The sequence below is a fragment of the Blennius ocellaris genome (assembly GCF_963422515.1).
Source record: "Blennius ocellaris genome assembly, chromosome: 11".
NCBI lineage: Eukaryota > Metazoa > Chordata > Actinopteri > Blenniiformes > Blenniidae > Blennius > Blennius ocellaris.
In genome coordinates this window covers 23,752,888-23,774,089 of record NC_137660.1, presented here as the reverse complement: position 1 = coordinate 23,774,089, position 21,202 = coordinate 23,752,888, and the positions used below count along the sequence as shown (strand labels likewise).

At 43.4% G+C, this 21,202-nt stretch overlaps 1 protein-coding gene across 5 annotated transcripts in view; it reads left to right on the top strand.

The window, feature by feature from the left end:
* znf423 (zinc finger protein 423) overlaps positions 1 to 21,202 on the top strand; it is a 158,162-nt gene that overhangs the window by 67,229 nt on the left and 69,731 nt on the right. For 4 of the 5 annotated variants that reach the window (XM_080504950.1, XM_080504948.1, XM_080504947.1 and 1 more), the window contains 15 exons: positions 4,973 to 5,150; positions 6,800 to 6,924; positions 7,112 to 7,193; positions 7,309 to 7,384; positions 7,722 to 8,002; positions 8,095 to 8,375; positions 9,099 to 9,476; positions 10,322 to 10,503; positions 11,267 to 11,806; positions 11,967 to 12,117; positions 12,528 to 13,100; positions 13,191 to 13,375; positions 14,179 to 14,600; positions 14,696 to 14,909; positions 16,714 to 16,798. In XM_080504950.1, coding sequence (XP_080361076.1) covers positions 4,973 to 5,150; positions 6,800 to 6,924; positions 7,112 to 7,193; positions 7,309 to 7,384; positions 7,722 to 8,002; positions 8,095 to 8,375; positions 9,099 to 9,476; positions 10,322 to 10,503; positions 11,267 to 11,806; positions 11,967 to 12,117; positions 12,528 to 13,100; positions 13,191 to 13,375; positions 14,179 to 14,600; positions 14,696 to 14,909; positions 16,714 to 16,798 — 3,753 coding nt within the window. The remainder of the gene's footprint in view (positions 1 to 4,972; positions 5,151 to 6,799; positions 6,925 to 7,111; positions 7,194 to 7,308; positions 7,385 to 7,721; positions 8,003 to 8,094; positions 8,376 to 9,098; positions 9,477 to 10,321; positions 10,504 to 11,266; positions 11,807 to 11,966; positions 12,118 to 12,527; positions 13,101 to 13,190; positions 13,376 to 14,178; positions 14,601 to 14,695; positions 14,910 to 16,713; positions 16,799 to 21,202) is intronic. The other variant, XM_080504949.1, reaches the window with a different exon arrangement.

The window sequence follows — 21,202 nt, the reverse complement described above, 5'->3', positions numbered from 1 at the left end:
TGTGTGTGTTGTTTGCATGTGCATGTTTGTGTGTCTGTTGCTGCAGGTAGACTCAGGCAGTCCGTTTAGTTCCTTTCTGGTCTTTTCCATTTTTCTTCCATTACAGACCCCCGGGTTCATCTCCTCTTCTCTCTCCCTCTCTCTCTCTTTCTCTCTCTCTCTCTCTCGTCTCCTCGCCTCTCTCTTTTTTTTGTCCGTTCTTTTTGCCTCCTCTTTCATCCCGACAATCTCTTCCCTCTCTTCTGGAGTTCAGAGTCTGTCCATCTGGAACATCTCCCCCCGCCTCCCTTCCTCTCCCCCGGTCCCGTCCAGGCCGAGACACGGGGGTGAAGGCCAACACCAGTAGGGGAGAAACTGTTGGAGGGACGGAGGGACAGAGGGAGAGATGTCAGTGCTATAATGAGTAACAACATGAAAGGTGACGGAGGGAGGGAGCGGAGGAGGGAGGTAGTGGAAGAGAGATGAAGACAGAAGAGTAGTGGGACTGCTGAGGACGGAGGGAGGGACGAAGAATAGAGGGAATGGATGGGAAAGGAGAAGACTGCAGAGAGAGAGATAAAGCGGGAGCGGAGCGGTTGGGGCCCCGCGGTCCACTCTGCTCCGCTCGTTCGTTTTCATTCGCCAGAGAAGAACAGAGAGGAGGAGGAGACGGGGGGAAGGAACAGCGTGTGTCGGCGTCCGCCTGCTCCTGCCTGTTTCGTTTTCTTTTTTTTTTTTCTTTTTCTTTAAAAAAACCACAAAAAAAAACCCCACTTTCTCTTCCTCTTTTTTTCCCTCCCTCTTCTCCAATCCCCCCTCCCTCACCCATCCATCCTCCTCATCTCCTCTCCTCTCGAGGGTTCTTCTCTAATTTAACTTTTCATTGAAATTTTCTCCGCTCCCCCCCCTCCCTGTCCTCCGGTTTCTCCCAGTTTGCCATTCGGCCTTGTCTTGCCAGGTCCCCTCGTGGCCGACTGACAAAGGCGCCGTTAAAAAGCCGTGTGATCCTCCATTTTAGCGCCAGCCACGCTAGTCAGAGGATTAGGGCTCTTTAATGACGCTAATCTCTCCTCCCCTTCTTTCTCAACATCCCTCCACCCCCCCCCTCAAAAAGTGATTTCTCCCTCTTGCTCTGGCTGGATCTCTGTAGTACAATCTCCCTCCTCTCTCTCTCTCTCTCTCCCTCTCCCTCTCTCTCTCTCTGTCATCACCCCACTTTCCCACCTCAGAAACATTTCTGTTCAACTGACTCATCCTGGTGCCCGTAATGATCCACATGTGTCCGCATGAGGACTGTGGAGATGCATTCAACTTTGTTTTCTGGGAATATATTTCCTCTGTTGTCTCCGTCTTTGTTCTTCTAGCTGGACTAAAAACTTTCTTTGTGTCTTCTCGCTTTTTCTTTGTGTATTAGTAACCACACGTGTAAGTTTCATATTACAACCCAGAAATTAATCTCCTCATTAGATTCCACATTTAATTTAGGAAAATTCTCTAACTTGCAGGCAGGGTGCAATTCTCAGGGTGGGATGGATGGGATGCAAACCCTTCTTCTGGTCTGCAATGGACACATCATCTTGTAACAAGACAGTAAAGCTTTGTTGTGTCAGAAAAAGAGAACTACAAAGTAATTTCTACTCCGTCCACGACATCCTCCACCCTGCTTTCAGAGAATTACAGAACCAAGCAGCACAGAAGCATCTTCTGCTCTCGGTCTTCGGTCCATAAATATTGGTTGATTCTGTGGACTCTTTTTAAAAAATGTTTTAAATCAACTACAGACTTCTAAAGAGATCAAAGTATTTTTTTTGTTTCAAATTCTGTATGAACTCCTTCGTGAAGTGCAGTATACTGTAAATGCATGTTTTTAGAGTCCGTTATTGGAAAAACAAAAAAAAAACAAAAGCTTTGAGTGAGAACTGCATCTGCATTCAAGACGCCGTCGCTAATCTGTCGTCAGGCTTTACTGTACTTGAACGCTGTCATGAGGGCAACGGGAGGTGTCTGGATTGGCATTTTAAAGACGCACTGTATTCCAACACCAGCCTCACTCCATGCAGATGGCACATTTACGAGTATATTTTTGGAGGCTGACATTTCAGGCCGGCCTTATTTCGACGTCACCATCACAGAGAGGACTTAAGTCTGTTCTTCCTCACAACCATCTGCAGAAGTGCGAAGAGTAGTCTTATAACCTACATGTTGAAATGGGATGTTTCTTGGATAATAGACACCAAATGACACAACCGTCCCATTAATATGAATGATGATGATCCCAATGACTCCCACACAGGAGTGCATGGACTGATGAATGAAACGCTGTCATCTGGATAGATCTCATATTTTATCTTCAGCTGGATGGTTCATCTTGAAACAAGATTTTCATTATGTTAAAACACCCACTTGTGCACTTTTACAATGTATTAAAGCCGTAAATCTTTAAGTTTTTTTCTGCCAGAATTCGACACTGAAAAACATCTCATCTTCAGAGAAAAAGCCCAAACATTGAAATGTTTGTTGTGAAAGTGACCATGTTTGGTAATTTTACAAATCTTTCCTGTTTAGTCTAAATTCAAAGTTGAAAATTTATGAAAACTATCTAAAACATGATTAGTTATGTTTAATATTAAGAAGGTTGAAGTTCCTTGTACTCTGCAACTGACTGGTAATGAGCTTGTAAATATATAGTTGGAGCGTTGAATTACAACGTGCTGGAACTCATAAAAGTAGTTTTGAAACTTGTGCACATGCTTTTAAAAAGCCAAATACAGGTCATTTAAGGATATGCACAGGAAAACAGTCTTAAATTATTCTTTGTCCATTTGTCAATAGATTTCTGTAAAATGGAGACTTGGGAAAAAGTGAAATATAGTTGATTTTGATGAGTATATTGATTTTTAACACATTTCACCCCTCAACATGTAACATAAATTGTATTCAGAAAAACCTCTCCTTGTACATACTTGATCCAATTTACTTGTTTAAATTATCTTCATTCCACTAACATTTATATAAAAGTTACACTACCGGAAACTGTTTTGTAACACAATAAGCACTGAATACAACAATGCCATATGAAACGTTTTGTGTTACATTCACACAAATCATCCATTCCATTTTATAGCTTCTTGAAATGAAATAAAAGTATCAGAAACCTTCTGAACGGAATCCCAAACTCGTTTTTTTCCTTTAATTGCGGTGGTAGCTTATAATTTGCCTTTGAGTTTTCACCACATTTGACTCTGGCTTCTCATTTTGTTCTCACCCGTTTCCTCTGATGAACGTTCCTCTCGTGCACAGATTTTTACTCACCGCTCCAAAATGACATATTCTTCACTTCTCACCTCTCTCATGCACCTCTTCATCCCACTGTCCCATCCCTCTCTTTATCTCTCTTTCTCTTTTTCTCAGCTTGCTATCGGGCTTCATGTTGACATCTCTATTCCATATATTTTCATAAGCCTCTTTTCTTTTTTTAAATATTTCCCTTCTTGCTTCCAGTCAAATTTATAATTCACTGCGTTTACAATTTTTTTTTTTTTTTTTTTTTTTTAACCCGGACCCCCCTGCAGAGTTCTATTTGCTCATCGCAGTGCCTACATTTTCCCCGCGATCGATTCATCACAAGAATCTGTTTTCCACCCCCTCTCTGCGAGACGTAATACACAGTAGACTCGACACGCACGCTCGCACACAAGAAGCACACACACACACACACACACACACACACACACACACACACACACACACACACACACACACACACACACACACACACGGCTGTGCGGCAGGAGTTGGTTGAGGTAAAACGACGTCTGCTTTGGAGAGGCTTCTAAAATCATCAGGAGAAACTTTTTTTTTTTTTTACGGCACATGTGTCGGTGATGAGTGTCTGCATTGCCGAAATAATCGTAATTAATATTGACACACGTGACTTTCTTTTTTTCTTTCTTTCTTTCTCACTCTGGTTTCCTTATTTTCTCTCCTTTGATTTGTTGCTGGCCTAGTTGATACGACTCTGGGATAAAAGCAAAGAAAACAGCCTTCCCGCTCCTCTCTTCATCTCTCCTCTCTCCTTTACATTTTTCAGGCAAATGCTAAATAGCCTGACTGTGCTGCTTCACAGAGTGCACAAAGAAGTACAGAACAATATCAAGCATTATTCAGCCCCCTCTTTTGTCGCCTCAAATCCATTCTGAAGTGTCTATTAAAGGAGTCGTGGCCTTTTTGTCGCCTCTGTGCCAGACTACACAGGAGGGGGAAAGAAAAGGGAGGGGGGGGGGAGAAGGGGGGGAAAAAAGGGAAAAGAGCAATGCATAATCTCCTATGTATGACAGATAAAGGGAGTGAATATCGCCATCTTTCCGCTCTGCTCTCCACATCTCCTAATCGCTTTTCCGACGTTTCAATCTGCCAAGGCCCTAATGAAAATATGATGAGGCGGATCTATGGTCCTTGGGGACGGATGGAGGGATGGGAGGGGAGGGGAGGGGAGGGATGGAACGAGGGATGGCTGCAGAGGGAGGATGAAGGGAGAGAAAATACACTCTGTCCTTATTTCTGGGCTCCATCGGGGATACATAGTTCTTGGAGCTTTCTATTTAGATGTTGCTACTGCCGGAGTGTGTCTCTCTCTTCTGTTTCCTTCTCTCTTTATCTTTGCCATCCTCATTTTTTGTCTGTGTGTCTGTTTGTGTGTGCGCGAAACCAGGATAAATGTGTTTATTTTTTTTGTTTATATCGTCTTTTCTCCCTCATTCGAACTCCCACAGGCTGCCTCTCCCGCCTTTTGCCTTCCAAGAAAGATGAAACTTATTCTTAATCATTCTAATGCTCCACGTTTTACCCCCACTCTTTCTGTCTGTGCCCACCTGTCTTTTTTTTTTTTTTTTTTTTTTTCCAGAGCTCTGCAGCTGTGTGCAAACGGTACATCTTGTGTTATCCAACTGCAAATAAATCTTATATATATATATTTCAATCTTTTTTCTGTCAGATGGTGACGATGACCCCGCGGGTCTGTCCTGGGTGCCCTCCTCGCCTTCCAGTAAAGACATTGCATCGCCTTCCCAGTTGCCCGATGGTTGCTGTGACCTTGGCATGGCCACCGGTGGCGAGGAGGAAGGAGGCGCAGGCCTGCCGTACCCCTGCCAGTTCTGTGACAAGTCCTTCAGGTATCAAACCCCCCCCCTCCTCCTCCCCTCCCCGTTTGGTTCCCCGGGGCGCTGCAAGTAGGCTGAAACACCACGTCACTGTACACAAATAACACCCCTGTACTGTATGTCAGTATTACGTTGGTAAAACCGACCGCGAAGGCACACAGTGAAGGGAATGAGGTGAATACATTTCTCACTCACCTCTCCAGGGACTGAGTCAAGACCCATTTTAAGAACAGCTGTCACGCACGCACGCACGCACGCACGCAGAGTCATCGTCAGTATCAGTATCTTTATCGTCTGTATTACTCACTCTATCGAGCTGTGTTATTCTTGGTGCATTCTTATGACTAACCAAAAGACTTGACTTTAAGTTTTGCCTTCACGGCCACATGTGGCAAAATGGATTCACTCTAATCTCTTACATCAGTGTTTCCCCAAGCAATGGGCCGTGACCCCAAATCAAATTTTATAATGGTTATAAATACAGTAAAGAGTATGATTTTTCACTCTCTCACCCTCTCTCTCCCAAGCAGTCAGCATTGGCATTGTTGGGTAGTTAATGCCATTTTAAAAATTTCTATCCATTTATATTGGATGATGTGAAATTCTGAAATTTGCACTCCTGGAGTTTTATGGATTATTGATTTTGTTTGTGTGATTTTGGAGTTTTGAAGTTCAGTTTTTAAAATTAAATGTAATATAACAACTGTCTTTTAGTGTACAGCTGACTCAAATAAAAAAAAAATTCTCAATTTTGATTCTAAAAATCTAATTTCATCTGATGCATTTCTTGACAGATTTTTGTGAAAAAATTACCAAAACACTCAAATACATCTATTTATTTTATGGATTAAATAATCATCCGATTATGTTACCGACTTTCACATATTATGTGTTGAATCATGATGCTTTTGACCAAATATTTTTCTCTTATTATGCTTTAAACTATTAAAGAAAGTAAGAAAAACTGCAGTGTTTCATTCCTATAAAAGCAGATATGCCCCCCCCCCCCACCCCCCCCATAAATTCTTAAAACTGAGGTTGATCTGCACCTATTTCATGTATATCTCATTTATTTTATCGTGTCTTCAATACACGTTAGCTTGTTGGAATTTTATCCAAAATCTTACTAAATATGTTCATTTTGTAGATAAAAGGTTAACACTGGTGAGAGCAGCATTTCCCAACTTGAATCAAAAGTTGTAATAAATAAATTAAATCTCAATCTTTTAACAGTACCACTTCAAGTGATTTGATTAGTTGATCATATACTTCCCCTTCCACAGTTTTGAACACACGAGGATCACAAAATAATTTATCCGTAATAGTATGAAATGTCAGCCTATTAGTATTAATATTCATTTTCAGTTTTAGTCTTTGAACTAATAGATTAAAGATTGACGTAGCGGATATGTACACGGAACGTGTCAAAACAATTTCACGGCTAAAAAAGAAATTGTGAAAACTTAAAATAATAATAGTATCATATTATATAATGGCATATCACAAGCATATTTTAAACTTCTGTCTCAGTCTGACGTGTGAGACGTGAGATACGTTTTGAACTCTGTTTGCGGTCGACATGTTTTGAATGACACATCTTCATTACGCTTAATCTCCGCATGCTCTCTGCTCATGCCTCGTCTCTTTGTGATCCCCGTCAGCCGTCTGAGCTACCTGAAGCGCCACGAGCAGATCCACAGCGACAAGCTGCCTTTCAAGTGCACCTTCTGCAGCCGTCTGTTCAAACACAAGAGGAGCAGAGACCGCCATGTCAAACTCCACACAGGTAATGTTCACTACGCCTGAATAGCATTTCAGTGCTCACTACTTCTTTACAAACTTTTGTTATTGGTTATTTTTTTGTGTGTGATAGTGATTGGAGCTACTGGGACTACAAGGACAGTTGATCAAATCAGATGTTTTGTCATCAACCGAAGTGATTTGTTTCTGATTTAATTATCATTATTATACAGGAGATAAGAAGTATAGCTGTCAGGAGTGTGAAGCTGCATTTTCCCGCTCTGATCACCTGAAGATTCATCTGAAGACACACAGGTAGCTGCTTCTGATCTCCGCAAAATCAAAACAACTATTGGATTTAATTGATACTTAATTTTTTTTATCTGCGTGTGGGTTTTTTTTTTTTTTTCTTTTCCGTTTTTATGTTTAGCTCCAGCAAACCGTTCAAGTGCAGTGTGTGTAAACGCGGCTTCTCCTCCACCTCGTCTCTGCAGGGCCACATGCAGGTAAACACGTCATGAATTCTAGCTTTTGCACTTATGCTCTTATGCTCAGTTCAAAAGGAAGTCATTTTAAATACACGTTGTCATGTAAACCTGTGAGGAGCACTGCCATTACCTAATGGCACAGTGGAACAATCGCAAATGCAACATATGCCGTTGAGAGGATGAGAGGGCTCCAGAGAATTTAAAAAGAAAAAGAATGCCCACAAGTGACTGATTGAAATGTACAATATGGAAGCTAGGGTCTTGTCTTACAATGAGGAACGAGGATGGCTTTTTTCTCCCCCCTGCTCAAGAGCAGTGTCGTTCTACAATCCTGAGTATTTTGTGACCCCGCCAGGCTCATCGGAAGAACAGAGAGCACCTTGCGATGAGGAGCGAGAGGGATGGAGGGAAGAAGGGAGCGGGAGGAGAGGGCGACCTGGAGCAGGACCTCTATATGTGCGATTACTGCGAGGAGACGTTCAGCCAGACCGACGAGTTGGAGAAGCACGTGCTGACCAGACACCCGCAGCTGTCCGACCGTGCCGACCTGCAGTGCATCCACTGCCCCGAGATCTTCCTGGACGAGGCTTCCCTCCTCACGCATATCGAGACGCAGCACGCCAACCGCAAACACAAGTACTGCGGCGTCCCGCTTTTTGTTCGAGCTGCTTTTTTGGATGACGTGAAGTGCTTCGTCAGTTTTACAAGTCCTTCTTTCGTACCCACAGGTGTCCCGTCTGTTCAGAACAATTCCCTTCCGTGGAAGACGTCTACTGCCACTTAGACAGCCATCGTCAGCCCGACTCCTCCAATCACAGCGCTGCCAGCCCGGACCCCCCGCTGGGCAGTGTGGCCTCCATGAGCTCGGCCACTCCGGACTCCAGCGCCAGCCTGGAGAGAGGCTCCACGCCCGACTCGACGCTGAAGCACATCCAGGGGAGTGAACGACGCAGAAGAGGCACCGACGCTGTGGAGGACATGGGAATCAGCCTGGGCCATCAAGGTGGAGGTATGTCGGTCAGTTTGGCACAGAAGAGGACATTATTAATGACTATATTTCCTGATGACTCCTAAAGTGAAACAATGTCTGAGCGACACTTGATTTCCAGTAAAAACACTTCAGGGTAAAAGAGGCGTGTTCCAGATTTGATTGACATTCTTAGTCACCAGCTCGAGGCCAACTTCCAAATGTTTTGGTGAAGTGCAGCGGAGTAACAAGATCGTCCCTGAGTGCAGAATAATTCATCAGGCATTTGGACTACTGCTTCACAGGAAGAGAAAAACAATAATTCAGTTGTGAAAATACTACAATACAATACAATCGCTATTTTTGACAATTACTTGAATCAAAGCTTGAAGAGGTAAATGAACAATTAGCCCATAGATATAAGAGCCTTGGAGAGACATTTTCGAACACAACCACTATCCTAGTTTTTAATTTGAACGTTTACATCGTTTTGATTTTCAGATGATAAATGCAATATACATTTATCATAATCAGTCTAATAAACTTACACCAACCACCATTGTGCATGGATGTGTCATCATCTGACAAGGCCTGAATATTTCAACTTTATCAATACCAGTTATTCTGAAGTAGGTAGTATTAGAATTATTATGTGCCCGAGCTGGCGCGTAATGCAAAATCTTGTGAGTGAGACTGGGGTTTTGTAGACATGCTTCCTTCTTAAATGTAATTTGAAGGTGGACCTGTGTATATCCGACTCCACAGGTGGAGGAGGGAGCTGGGGTAAAGTGACGTACTCGTGTCCTTACTGCTCGAAGAGAGACTTCCACAGTCTAGCAGTGTTGGAGATTCATTTGAAGACCATCCACGCAGACAAGCCACAACAAAGCCATACGTGTCAGCTCTGCCTGGAAACACTGCCAACGCTCTACAACCTCAACGAACACGTGCGCAAAGCTCACCGAGCCAGCGGGGGGAACGCGGGGACGGCGGCGGCTTTTCCTCTGCTGCAGTTCACAAACGTCACGGCGTTTCACTGCAACTACTGTCCAGACATGTTTGGAGACATTAACTCTCTGCAGGAACACATCCGAGTGTCCCACTGTCTGCCCGGTGGGATCATGGCGGGATCCACCACATTAGGTACGTTTAACACTGAGCTGAAGCACAGAAGGGGGCCTCGGCCATATCGCAGCCACAGCGAGGTCAAACTGAGGCTAAACCTTGGAAGCAGTTTATCACAGGGCAAATGTTGAAAGACACAGACAGCATCCAAGTAATTTGTCTTTAAAGTTTTGGTGAGGAGCAAAGCAGCATGGAATCATTACAATGGTACAAATAATCTACTTTCATTCAGAGACCTGCATTTGATCAGTTATTATGCTCAACTATTATTTCTTAGGATGTTGTAATTTTTTTTATGGAACCTCTGAACGACAATCAATGTTTTTTTTTATTTCTTTGATGCTTATTATTGTATCCAACATGTGCGAATTAATCATAATTTTAAATCGGTAAACCATCTGGACACCAGTGCTCACTGGTATCACCGCGATCTGAACGTCACCACAAAGTATGTACTTTATCCAGTCAGTGGTTTTCTGAATTCCTTGTATAGTGGAGTGCATGACAACCAATGAGAGGCTGTGAGTGTCACTCATCAAGACTTCACACAACAAATACTTTTGGTTTGAACCACATGACTCATAACAAAAATGTTCAGTGTCATACCCAATTTAAATGATGAATTGTTCCTCAGTAATAAGGATCATATGTTTGCTCTTTGTGTCTCAGAGAATGTATTCCCAAAAGGACCCGGAAGATCCTTAAGAGGAGATATAATTTTCCCATCCATTTTCTGTATGGGGTGCAGAATTACATGTTGGGGGAAGATAAAAGTTGTATGAAGCGCAAAATGAACACGTGCACAGCTTATTAGATCAGCGTATTAATTGTTCATTGTAAATATCATCATTTTTCCACCCTAGAGGGGAATCATGCCTTCTTCTGCAACCAGTGCTCTATGGGCTTCCTGACGGAGTCGTCACTGACGGAACACATCCAGCAGACACATTGCACGTCCGCCACAGGCGGCGGATCTGCATCTGGAGGAGCCATAGCTAAACTGGAGTCTCCTGTCCTGCAGGCGGCATCTCAGTCCTTCATGGAGGTGAGAATAGTCAAGGATCACCCTTGGCGGGAAAAATTAACCTTTTAAAAGTAAAAGATTTGAATTGGAAAGCCTTTATTGTTATTGATTTGAAAAAGCAAACTGACTCCCACTGACGTATTTCACATAAAAACAATAAGCATCACTATGAAAATGACATGAATGAAAATACAATTGATTTAAAGTCGTAAAGCTGAATGGAAATGGATATTTAAATGATTTCTTTCAGAAAATAAAGATGAATTAAATGAATGGAAATGGCAGCATTGGACATAGTTTTCGTTTCATACTCGTTTAGACTTCTCATTGCTAAAGGGCTAAAGGAGAGAAATGGATGATAACTATTAACCAATCAAAATGTATCTTTTCAATCACTTTCAAACTGATACATGTATTTTTGTTAATTTCAACAAAGCAAAATAACAAAAATAGGAAATCTGATTGTTAATCTGAAACTCAGGTTGTGCATGAAAGAGTTTATACAATGCATGTTATTAATTTTTTAACTATTGATCACAACTCAAAGAAATGCATGCATACTGTAATCCTGCAGCACTAGTGTCAGTTTTTATATTTGAGCTAGCAGTTTCTTGTTGTGATGATAATTTATGACCAATGCTTGTTTCCTCTTGTCTGAGTTCTGTGTATCATTGTCTTGTTTTCCCTTGTGTTCTTATTTTTTTCTCTCCACTGTACAGGGAAAAGTTCAGTCTTTGTCAATGTTTGATAATCTTAAAAAAGTAAAGTTATTGTCCATGCACAGGTTTACTCCTGCCCTTACTGCACGAATTCTCCTATCTTCGGCTCACTCCTCAAGCTCACCAAGCACATTAAGGAGAACCATAAGAACATCCCGTTGGCCAACAACAAGCGGCAGGCGAAAGTCGCCGACCTCAGCCCCGCCTCGTCCGACGTCGAGATCTCCTCTCCAAAGCGCCACAGACTGGGTGGCGACTCCACGCCGTCCATGGGAAGCAATGGAGATTACCCGTGCAACCAGTGTGACTTACGGTTTTCCAGTTTTGAGGGCTTCCAAGCCCACCTGAAGTCGCACCTGGAGATGCTGCTGAGGCGTCAGTCCTGCCCGCAGTGCAACAAGGAGGACTTTGAATCCCAGGAGGCTTTGCTGCAGCACCTGACGGTGCACTACACCACCACGTCGACTCAGTATGTGTGCGAGAGTTGTGATAAACAGTTCTCCTCGGTGGACGACCTGCAGAAGCACCTGCTGGACATGCACACATTTGTCCTGTACCACTGTACTCTCTGTCAGGAGGTTTTTGACTCCAAAGTCTCCATACAGGTAAATGAGAGAGTCTCCTGCAGCCTCAAGAGTTTTTTTTCTTTCTTTCTTTCTTTCTTTTTATTTTAAGGAGTATACTACAAGTAAAAGTGTTATCGTTAGAGGTTTTGTTAAAAAAAACAAAAAAAAACAAACGAGTTTTTATGGGTTTGTGATTTAGGTGCATTTGGCAGTAAAGCATAGCAATGAGAAGAAGCTGTTTCGCTGCACAGCTTGTGCCTGGGACTTCAGGAAAGAGGCGGATCTTCAGCTTCATGTCAAGCATAGCCACCTGGGACACAGGTCAGGCCTTCCAGGAGGACTTGGTGCAGGTACGGTGCAACTACTCTCAGATTCTGGGGCCTAAATGTGCAGGGACAATAACAAATTCTCTGTAAAACAGGAAGATAGTGATCATGTCTGTGACAATTCTCAGTCATACAGGTCATGTTTTGTCTTATTGCATCATGAAGGGTTTTTTTCTTCTATATTGAGGCGACAGCATGAATTAAAAGTCTTATCTATCCCTGTAATGTCTTCACATTTACCCTTTTTGAGACAGTAAAAAAAACACTCACTATTGTTGATCTTGCACTTGCCATACTCAAAGACAATTTAAAAACTGAAATGCAGTTTAATTCATGATATAATTAAGATATAAACAGGAGTGTCAGAAGATGCACTATCTCTAAAAGCAGTTTTGTAAATTAAATTGAGCCTGAACTGGATTTTCAACTCGCAGGACTAAAGCCCAGGAAATGCATCTTCTGCGGGGAGACGTTTGGAACAGAAGTGGAGCTGCAGTGTCACATCACCACGCACAGCAAGAAGTTCACATGTCGCTTCTGCGGCAAAGCTTTCCATGCCGTCTCCCTGCTGGAGAGACATCTGAGAGAAAAGCACTGCGTCTTCGACGGCGGCAACATCACCGGCAACGGAGGCGGTACTGGAAACAGCAGCAGTCAGAACGGGACGCCCAATGGACTGGCGCAGACCTCGAAGCGTGGAGGAGGTGGAGGAGGAGGAGGAGGAGCCGGAAGTGGCAATGGAGGCGTCGTAGAGAGGGCAACGGTTGCCGTTGCCGAGCAAGCCGATCTGCAGAACATGCTCCTGAAGGGCAGCGTTGTGGGAGGAGGGTCAGGCCAAGGAGGGGAAACCGCCAACAGCCACGAGGCCAGCGGGGGTGAAGAGGAGCTGGACAATTCGGAGCCCATGTATGCCTGTGATATCTGCGGAGCGGCCTACACCATGGAGTCCCTCCTGCAGAACCACCGGCTGCGAGACCACAACATCCGGCCAGGGGAGGACGACGCCGGTAATGATTGATCCTCTCTGACACGCCGATCGCTTTCTGACGTCCTCTTTGTAAAGTCACCGTCCTTGTTTATTTCTCATGCGATATCAGGTTCTCGAAAGAAGAAGGCGGACTTCATCAAAGGGAACCACAAGTGCAACGTGTGCTCCAGGACGTTCTTCTCCGAGAACGGACTCCGCGAACACGCTCAGACACACCGAGGGCCGGCCAAACACTATATGTGCCCCATATGTGGCGAACGGTTCCCCTCTCTGCTCACACTTACCGAACACAAGGTACTTTGACATTTACCGCTTTCTTGCCTTTATTTGTCTTGCCTTTTAAACTGCTTCTAGTTCCAGATTTAATTTAGAGAGGAGGACTTGTTGTAGGGATCTCCCTCGCAGGTATAACAATGCCACCGTTTGTGCAGATGAATGCTTTTAGTTCTCTCTTGTGGCGGGATTGCCTTCTGTTTGTGTTCCTGTCTTTTGATTGTGAAACTTTTTCAGCCGCTTTGAATTCACACTTAAGAAAATGTTAAACTGTCCTAAGAGGAGCAATTTGCGCTGCAATAGTCTGCTGAAAAAATGTTGCTTTCTACAAGGGAAATATTGCATAATGCAGCTGCAGATACTGTGTAGTATCTGTGTCATTAAGATAATATAGAAATGTGATTTTTTTTTTTTTTTTATCACAGCGACACAATAATGAATAATGAGTTTTGTGTGTATTACCTGTTTATAATTTGCTGAGGATCATGTGGAACAGAGGAACTCCTCTGATCTATGTCACCCCTGTTTGTTCTGAATTGGTGTAGAATTTGTCGCCCCTGCATATTAATATCACCAGCAGTTCTGACCCATCTAATAACACTTTTAAAATAAAAATGTAGCCTGGATATCCCATAATTTACAAACGAACTGAAACATCTGTAACATTAAGACAAGTTTTTAATGAATGGTGAAGTTTTAAAGCTCTGTATTTTAATGAAGGTAATATTTCCCCCCTTTATACTGAGATCATTTATCAGCTTCGTCTGTTTGCATTGCAAATCCTACCCTACTGTATTTACATTCTTAACTCCCCTTCTCTCCAGGTGACCCACAGTAAAAGCCTGGACACAGGAACCTGTCGAATCTGTAAGATGCCCTTGCAGAGTGAGGAGGAGTTCATAGAGCATTGCCAGATGCACCCTGACCTCCGCAACTCCCTCACCGGCTTCCGCTGCGTCGTCTGCATGCAGACCGTCACCTCCACCCTGGAGCTGAAGATCCACGGCACCTTCCACATGCAGAAGCTTTCCACTGGTTCTACACTTGGAGGACCTGGAGGAGGAGGTGGGAATGGAGGAGCAGGTGGGGGGAACGGCTCAGCCTCTTCATCCCCTAATGGGCAGCTGCAGCAGCATAAGCTGTATAAGTGCGCCTTTTGCCTCAAGGAGTTCAAGAACAAAGGAGAGCTGGTGAAGCTGGATGTCAATGGTTTGCCTTACGGCCTCTGTGCTGGTTGCATGAGCAGGTGGGCAAATATTTCATAGTGCCTTTTGGCTATCCACATATATTTCCGATTGGGTTAAGTTCAGTTAAAACTAATCAAACTTTCCTCCGCGTTAGGGGCACAAATGGGCAGAGTCCCAGCCAGGGAGGAGCCACCACACCTGGAGACACACATGGGGAGAAGGCCATGGTTGGGCTGAGGTGTCCAGAGTGTGGTGTGAAGTTTGAAAGCGTGGAGGACTTGGAGAGTCACGTCCAGTCGGACCACCCCGAGGTCAGCCCCGAAACCAGTGCAGGGGGGAAGAAGGCCGAGGCTTCGCCTGCACCTAAGGTGAGATGAACGGACAACGGGATTCAAGATACGACAACAAATCGGCGGCCCGGTCTGTGCCAAGATCACGTGCATTTAAAATATTAAGATTGCTTTGTTCTGCTTGACAAAGCCATTAGCCAAAATGAGCAGGAGTGCGCATGCAGTGTGGCAGACGAATCGCTGCACCATGTAATTATGGCCACTACCACATTTGAAACTTGAAGAGCATTTAACAGATGGAGACATTTTCCGGAGAGTGAGAGTCTCCCGCTGAACTCCATGTTTGCATGAGGTGTGTGTGTGTGTGTGTATGTGTGTGTGTGAAGTTTTGGTGCGTGCTGCCACTTTTTGTGTCTGTAGCTTGCATACGTGCGCTTATGTGTATGTCGGTGTGTGTCAGCTGAGCCCCACTGGGTCCTGCGGCTGGGGCGTGCTGAGGCATTGTGGGAGCTGTTCGCTCTACTTGATATTGACAGTTAGGTTCCCCGGGACCTGCCGTGTGTGTGTGTGTGTGTGTGTGTGTGTGTGTGTGTGTGTGTGTGTGTGTGTGTGTGTGTGTGTGTGTGTGTGTGTGTGTGTGTGTGTGTGTGCGCGCATTCAAGACAGTTCCCTTGGACCCTCTGTCTTACCTGCACCTTTGTTTCTGCTTAGTCTAACAGCACAAAGCAGACAAAGTAAGATTTCTGTGTGTGTGTGTGTGTGTGTGTGTGTGTGTGTGTGTGTGTGTGTGTGTGTGTGTGTGTGTGTGTGTGTGTGCGTGCGTGCGTCTATCTGCCAGGCTGAAGCAGCAGAGACTTAGCAGAAGTGGGGCCTTTGTGTATTTTGTATGTGTTTGTGCATGAGTGATCGCTATGTGCAGTGAATGGATAAGCAGAGCCTCTGCTCCTCTCTCCTTTTGTTTTTGTGTCTCTCACCCATGTTTCTCTGGTATTTCTCTGTCTGTCTCGCCTTCTTTTTTCATCTCCATCCATCCCTTCATTTCATTGTCTCTTTCCTTAATGCTCTCTTTCGTTCAGTAATTTCCTTCTCACACACCCGGCAAATCCTCAGCTTATGTATTTGCGTATCCAAATGTGGCTCTCTGTTACTTACTCTCCGAAGACTTGAACTTTAGTGCAAGATTTTGTGAGGTTCACATCTCCCTCGTGTAAAATATTGACTTTAAAGGGGGCAAACATGCCCTTTTCTGTCGTTTGAAGTCTAGTTTAATTCATCTTCTTTATATTCTTAAATAAAAAATAGGTTAAATATTAATTTAATTGAACACTGTTACATTGTGACTCACACCCTGATTATTGCTTAGGACAAGGGGAATGAACATATTTAGTACTGCAAATAAATAAAACGTAGTCTTATCAAAAATAACTAAATTGATTTGGTCGCATTCTCAATCAAACCAGTGTGTTTCATGAGCATATTTAATACTGTGACTGTAAAAAATGTTAACAGGTTGAAAGTTTGTTTTTGTTTGATGGAACACCACAGTCTCATTCATACTCAAACGTCAGTAAAATGTCGTATTGGTTTAAAAATCAGATGGGCCTGTGAGGTTGTTTTCTATTCCCGATATGAACCAAAGCAGGAGGGTGATAATAGCTGGAGCAAAACCATGGAGGCAGGCAATCTTTGTGGCGGATCGGCTGACGACTGAAGCCTGGATATAAAATGAAGTGACAAAAAATCATCTGAGAAATTTGACAAAGTTGCACATACGCCCGTGTCGCCATAAAATGTTAACAGCTGTTTTAATTTAATTCCAAATTCAATGTCTTTTTTTAATTATGAGTTGTAATGTCATTTTTCTTATGTTTTTCTCCTGTAGAAAAAGACCTACCAGTGTATTAAATGCCAAATGACGTTTGAGACGGAACGAGAGATCCAGATTCACGTCGCGAATCACATGATCGGTGAGTGAGGCTCATTTGTTTCCCACTGTGTGATGTTTAAAAGTGTTGCTGTCGCGTCTGGTGTGACCTCACCGGTTTGGTCTCCCAGTATAATGGCGCTTTGACACTGTGAGACAATTGTGGTGCACTTCTTTCACACATTTCCACACACACACACACACACACACACACACACACACACACACACACACACACACACACACACACACACACACACACACACACACACACACACACACACACACACACACACACACACACACACACACACACACACGAGACACAGACAGGTGAAATGAGGAGCTCTTTTTTGAGATCATAGACCAGTTCTTGTGAAATCTTACCACATGCCTGCAGCTCTGAAGGTTGAAAAGCTTTTGTTTTAAAAGCAGCCGAAGTTCTAGATAAAACTTTATGCATTGCATCATGTCAGAGCATCAAGTTTTAATTGCTGTCATTTTCATGCAGCATGAATTTTAATCGCTTTACGTTGATCACCCATGGGCGACTGGTGGCCCTCCGGCCACACGTGGCCTCCCAACATCCAGTACAGTAGTTAGATTCATAGGTGATGGAATGAATAAACGCATAAGAAATATACTAGTTGCAAATTACATTTTAACATGAAAAAAACCCTTCCTGTGCATGCCACTTTGTTTGAACGAACTGTTTGGGATGTACACTGGATTGGTTGTGTGGCTCAGTTCAGCAACTCGCCCTCCAGTCCAAGGTTGGTGGTTCGATCCCTCATCTGCTGTGTGTCTCGGTGTCGACGGCCAATACACTGCAACACAAATCCCTTTGGAGGTCAAGCATGTGACATGTGAGTGGGGATGTGAATGGATGAAATCAAGTTGCAGTGTAAAGATTTTGTGACTGCTGAAATAGTTCAGATATGCTCTATAGATGATATTTGATTCGCCATAAACATCATTCATCCTTGTGGTGTATATAGTTGAGTTACAATTATTAGGAGACTGATGCCAACAAACACTTTTATGGAAATACGCACAGTAAACACACGCTAATGACCCGAACCGAGACACTGCACCATACACATGTGGCTTTAGTCATTTGTATTTGTCTGGTCAGCTGCTTTTGCTAAAAGGCACTAGAGGGCCAAAGCCACAGCAGAGAAGTTAAGCTTTCTTCATTTAAGTCTCATCATCATCTGTTAAAGGCAGAGGGAAGGTCATAAAACATTGTACGTGTTAAACTAAAAAACTTGTGTTTAACTAAAACCTACCCCTGTAGTTTGGATGTTCTTTTACTAGTCTCCCCTATGACTGTTTTTTTTTTTTTTTTTTACTCCACTTGCTACTAATTTGCTGCCTTAGCATCTCTGTCCTCATGGAGATTAACGAGGTGGACCCACGAGTTGTTCTGGGGAACAAATGCCCCTCCGCCCCTCGCCAGGCCCGACAGGCAATCCCAGAGTCACTGATGCACTCTGAGGTGTGTGTGTGTGTGTGTGTGTGGCAGAGTGTGTGTAAGTGCTCTGAGTCGTCTGGTAACGTCTGGAGACGTTGGAAAAGAGGGTTGAAACACAAGTACAGCTGGAGTAACTTTTACTTCATTCCCCTGTGTGCACCCCCTCTCTGACTTGCTGTCTAATCTAGGATGAACAAACACAGTCTCTCTCTCTCTCTCTCTCTCTCTCTCTCTCTCTCTCTCTCTCTCTCTCTCTCTCTCTCTCTCTCTCTCTCTCTCTCTCTCTCTCACACCGCTCACGTGCCACATACATAAAAGAACACACACCAAGTATAGTTTCTATTATCTTTTACCTACTGTTCCTCTCTGTCTGTCTTGTCGGCTCATCGCCGCGTTCCTGAAATGACCTCCTTTCATGCGTGCGGCTGCTGATCGTCCTCCTCGCCGCGTGCTCCTCCAAACTTCTCCTGTCACCTTCTAACCTCCGTCTCATCTCCGTCCGCCTCCTCCGTCCCCGAGAACCCAACCAATCCTCTGTTTTCCTCCTAGTTTTATCACAGTGTCTAATAGATAAGTCATACTCCCCCCCCCCCCCCCCCCCCCCCCACACACACACACACACACACACGCACACACACGCTCCCCCACCCCCAGTGCTGGCAGTTTTGGGTTAATTAACGTGCTAATTGTGTGAAAACCTAGCACAGATTAATTATGAAATTGAGGCAGATTATTTTTAAGAGCTTGCCTGCTTCCTATTATTACACACCCTCCCCCCACCCCTCCACCCCTCCACCCCACTTCTTGACGAAGAATGAAAGTAATCATGAAGACACAGGAAGACGGTATTTGCTCTACAATCACTGCTAGAAAGAAAAATACCAAGAGCCAAAAGAAGATGTCAGCTGTCACGTGCACGCGCTCTCCTGTTGGCTGCAGGCCCGTTCGGCCCTCGCTCAAAACCCTGTGATGACGTCATAAATGCAAAGTAATAAATATCAACTGTTTGAACGTGGCAACGTTGGAGAAGCACACATGGTAAGATTATCTGGCTTCGATGAAAACACATAGGGTTCATGTTTTGCCGTGTGTGTAGTGCAGAAGGCCTCCGCAACACATTTGTATGCATTTATATCGTGTGAGATGATTTATCACTACTTTGCTCTTTTCGCAGTTTATTTGATTGTGGCTTAAAATCGGTGGTCTGAAATCATACAGTGAGATAAGTTTAAGGCATCAGGAGCAGAAAATAGCCACGTCCGATGCCAGAAAAGTGCAACACCGTGCAGGATGGATGGATGGATGGATGGATGGATGGATGGATGAACAGACACTATCGCAGCTAATACACTTACAAGACATACAGGCTGTACAAGCCTTAAAGCAGGGTTTTTCTTCATATTTAACACAAAAAAACAAACAAACACAATTTCAGATACAAAATTGCTGCTTGCTTTCATTTGGTGCTATTATTTGGATGTATTGTTATGAGAAAGACTAAAACGTCTTCTCACAATCTGCATATCTGTCATTTTATGTCTCAATTGCTCAGTGAGCTGCTTTGGTCTGATATCTAAAATTAACTAAATCACTATTACCTGGAATAAAAAGCCTGCTATCGACCAGTCACCTGTCATCTTAAAGTTATTCTGAAGCCATAATTGCACTGTTTTAGGTCTCCACCACTGACTATCAAATCAAAGTGAGACTGCAGGGACCGTGTGTTAATTGCATTTGTGCAGTTATCCTGCAGGTCATGCGCGCATAATTAGGGTATGGATGAACCTGGCATTCACGCAAACACACACCATGGGACGAACATGCACGATACTGTACATGGGATTTTTTTTTTATTATTGGCACTTACATCCATTCATTTATCTTTTATACCACTTCATCTGACTGACCACGGGTCACCTGGAAAGGTCACACACAATGACATTCAACTCCACGGGCAGCTCAGCGTCAAATTGTTGGAGGAACTCAAAGAACCCAGAAACAGACATGCATAGGTAGAAAATGCAAACTCCACACACAAAGGTCATGAGCCCAAATGCATGGTATGTGTCCTCAATGAAAGAATATTGATGAACACTTCATCCACTCTATCGATTTTTCATAGGAAAGACACAAAACCTGCACAACTATGCTTTTATTTGAATAAATGCAGTTTTATTCATGTATTATTACAATATTGGCTGCAGTTATTACATTTTGAAATTTGTATTTTTGATTCTCTTTCAATCATTTTAAATTATTTGCATTATTGGCTAAATGTTGTTACAATAGTGCATCAAATATACTACAACACTATTGAAAAGTTATTACATATGGGGTGTTATTATTATGTTTTTAGCCATCATTACATTATTGGCTGTTACAAGGATGAAATGTGCTCTGTTGCAAAACTAGGAAAAAAAACAGTAATTCAAGTTATTTTGGGCCAAAACATGTTACCATCTCGTTGACAGTTTGGACTGGTTTAGGATGCTGGGAAGAGGGAGAGTTTTTTGTTTTTTTTGCCTACAACCTAATCGAGTCCAGTAATATGATTGTCACATCGCTCCATGGGTAATACATGGTGCACCCCATGGTCCTGTTAATTACGCTGTCAGAAAGAGAAAGAGACACAACATACAGGCAGATCGAGAAGAGAGGGTCAAAGTGAGAAGTCTGGAGAGAAATCTGTGGAGCGCTGAGAAAAAAAAAATCTTCACATGAAGGGCTGCTTTGCTCATACTATGGCCTCGAGCCAACAATGGTTCAGAAGACATTTATCACTGAAAAATACTCTGCACTTGTTGCTCGACATCCATTTGGAAGCGGAATTAGTATTTGACTTGTTCTTTACAGCCATTGCAGTTTTTGTAACCAGTTATAATATGCTTCGCCTTATCACATATAACCAGGGTGTGATTTGCCCGGTGGGGGTCGCATTACATTTATTATATATTCCATAACTCTTCATGTAAG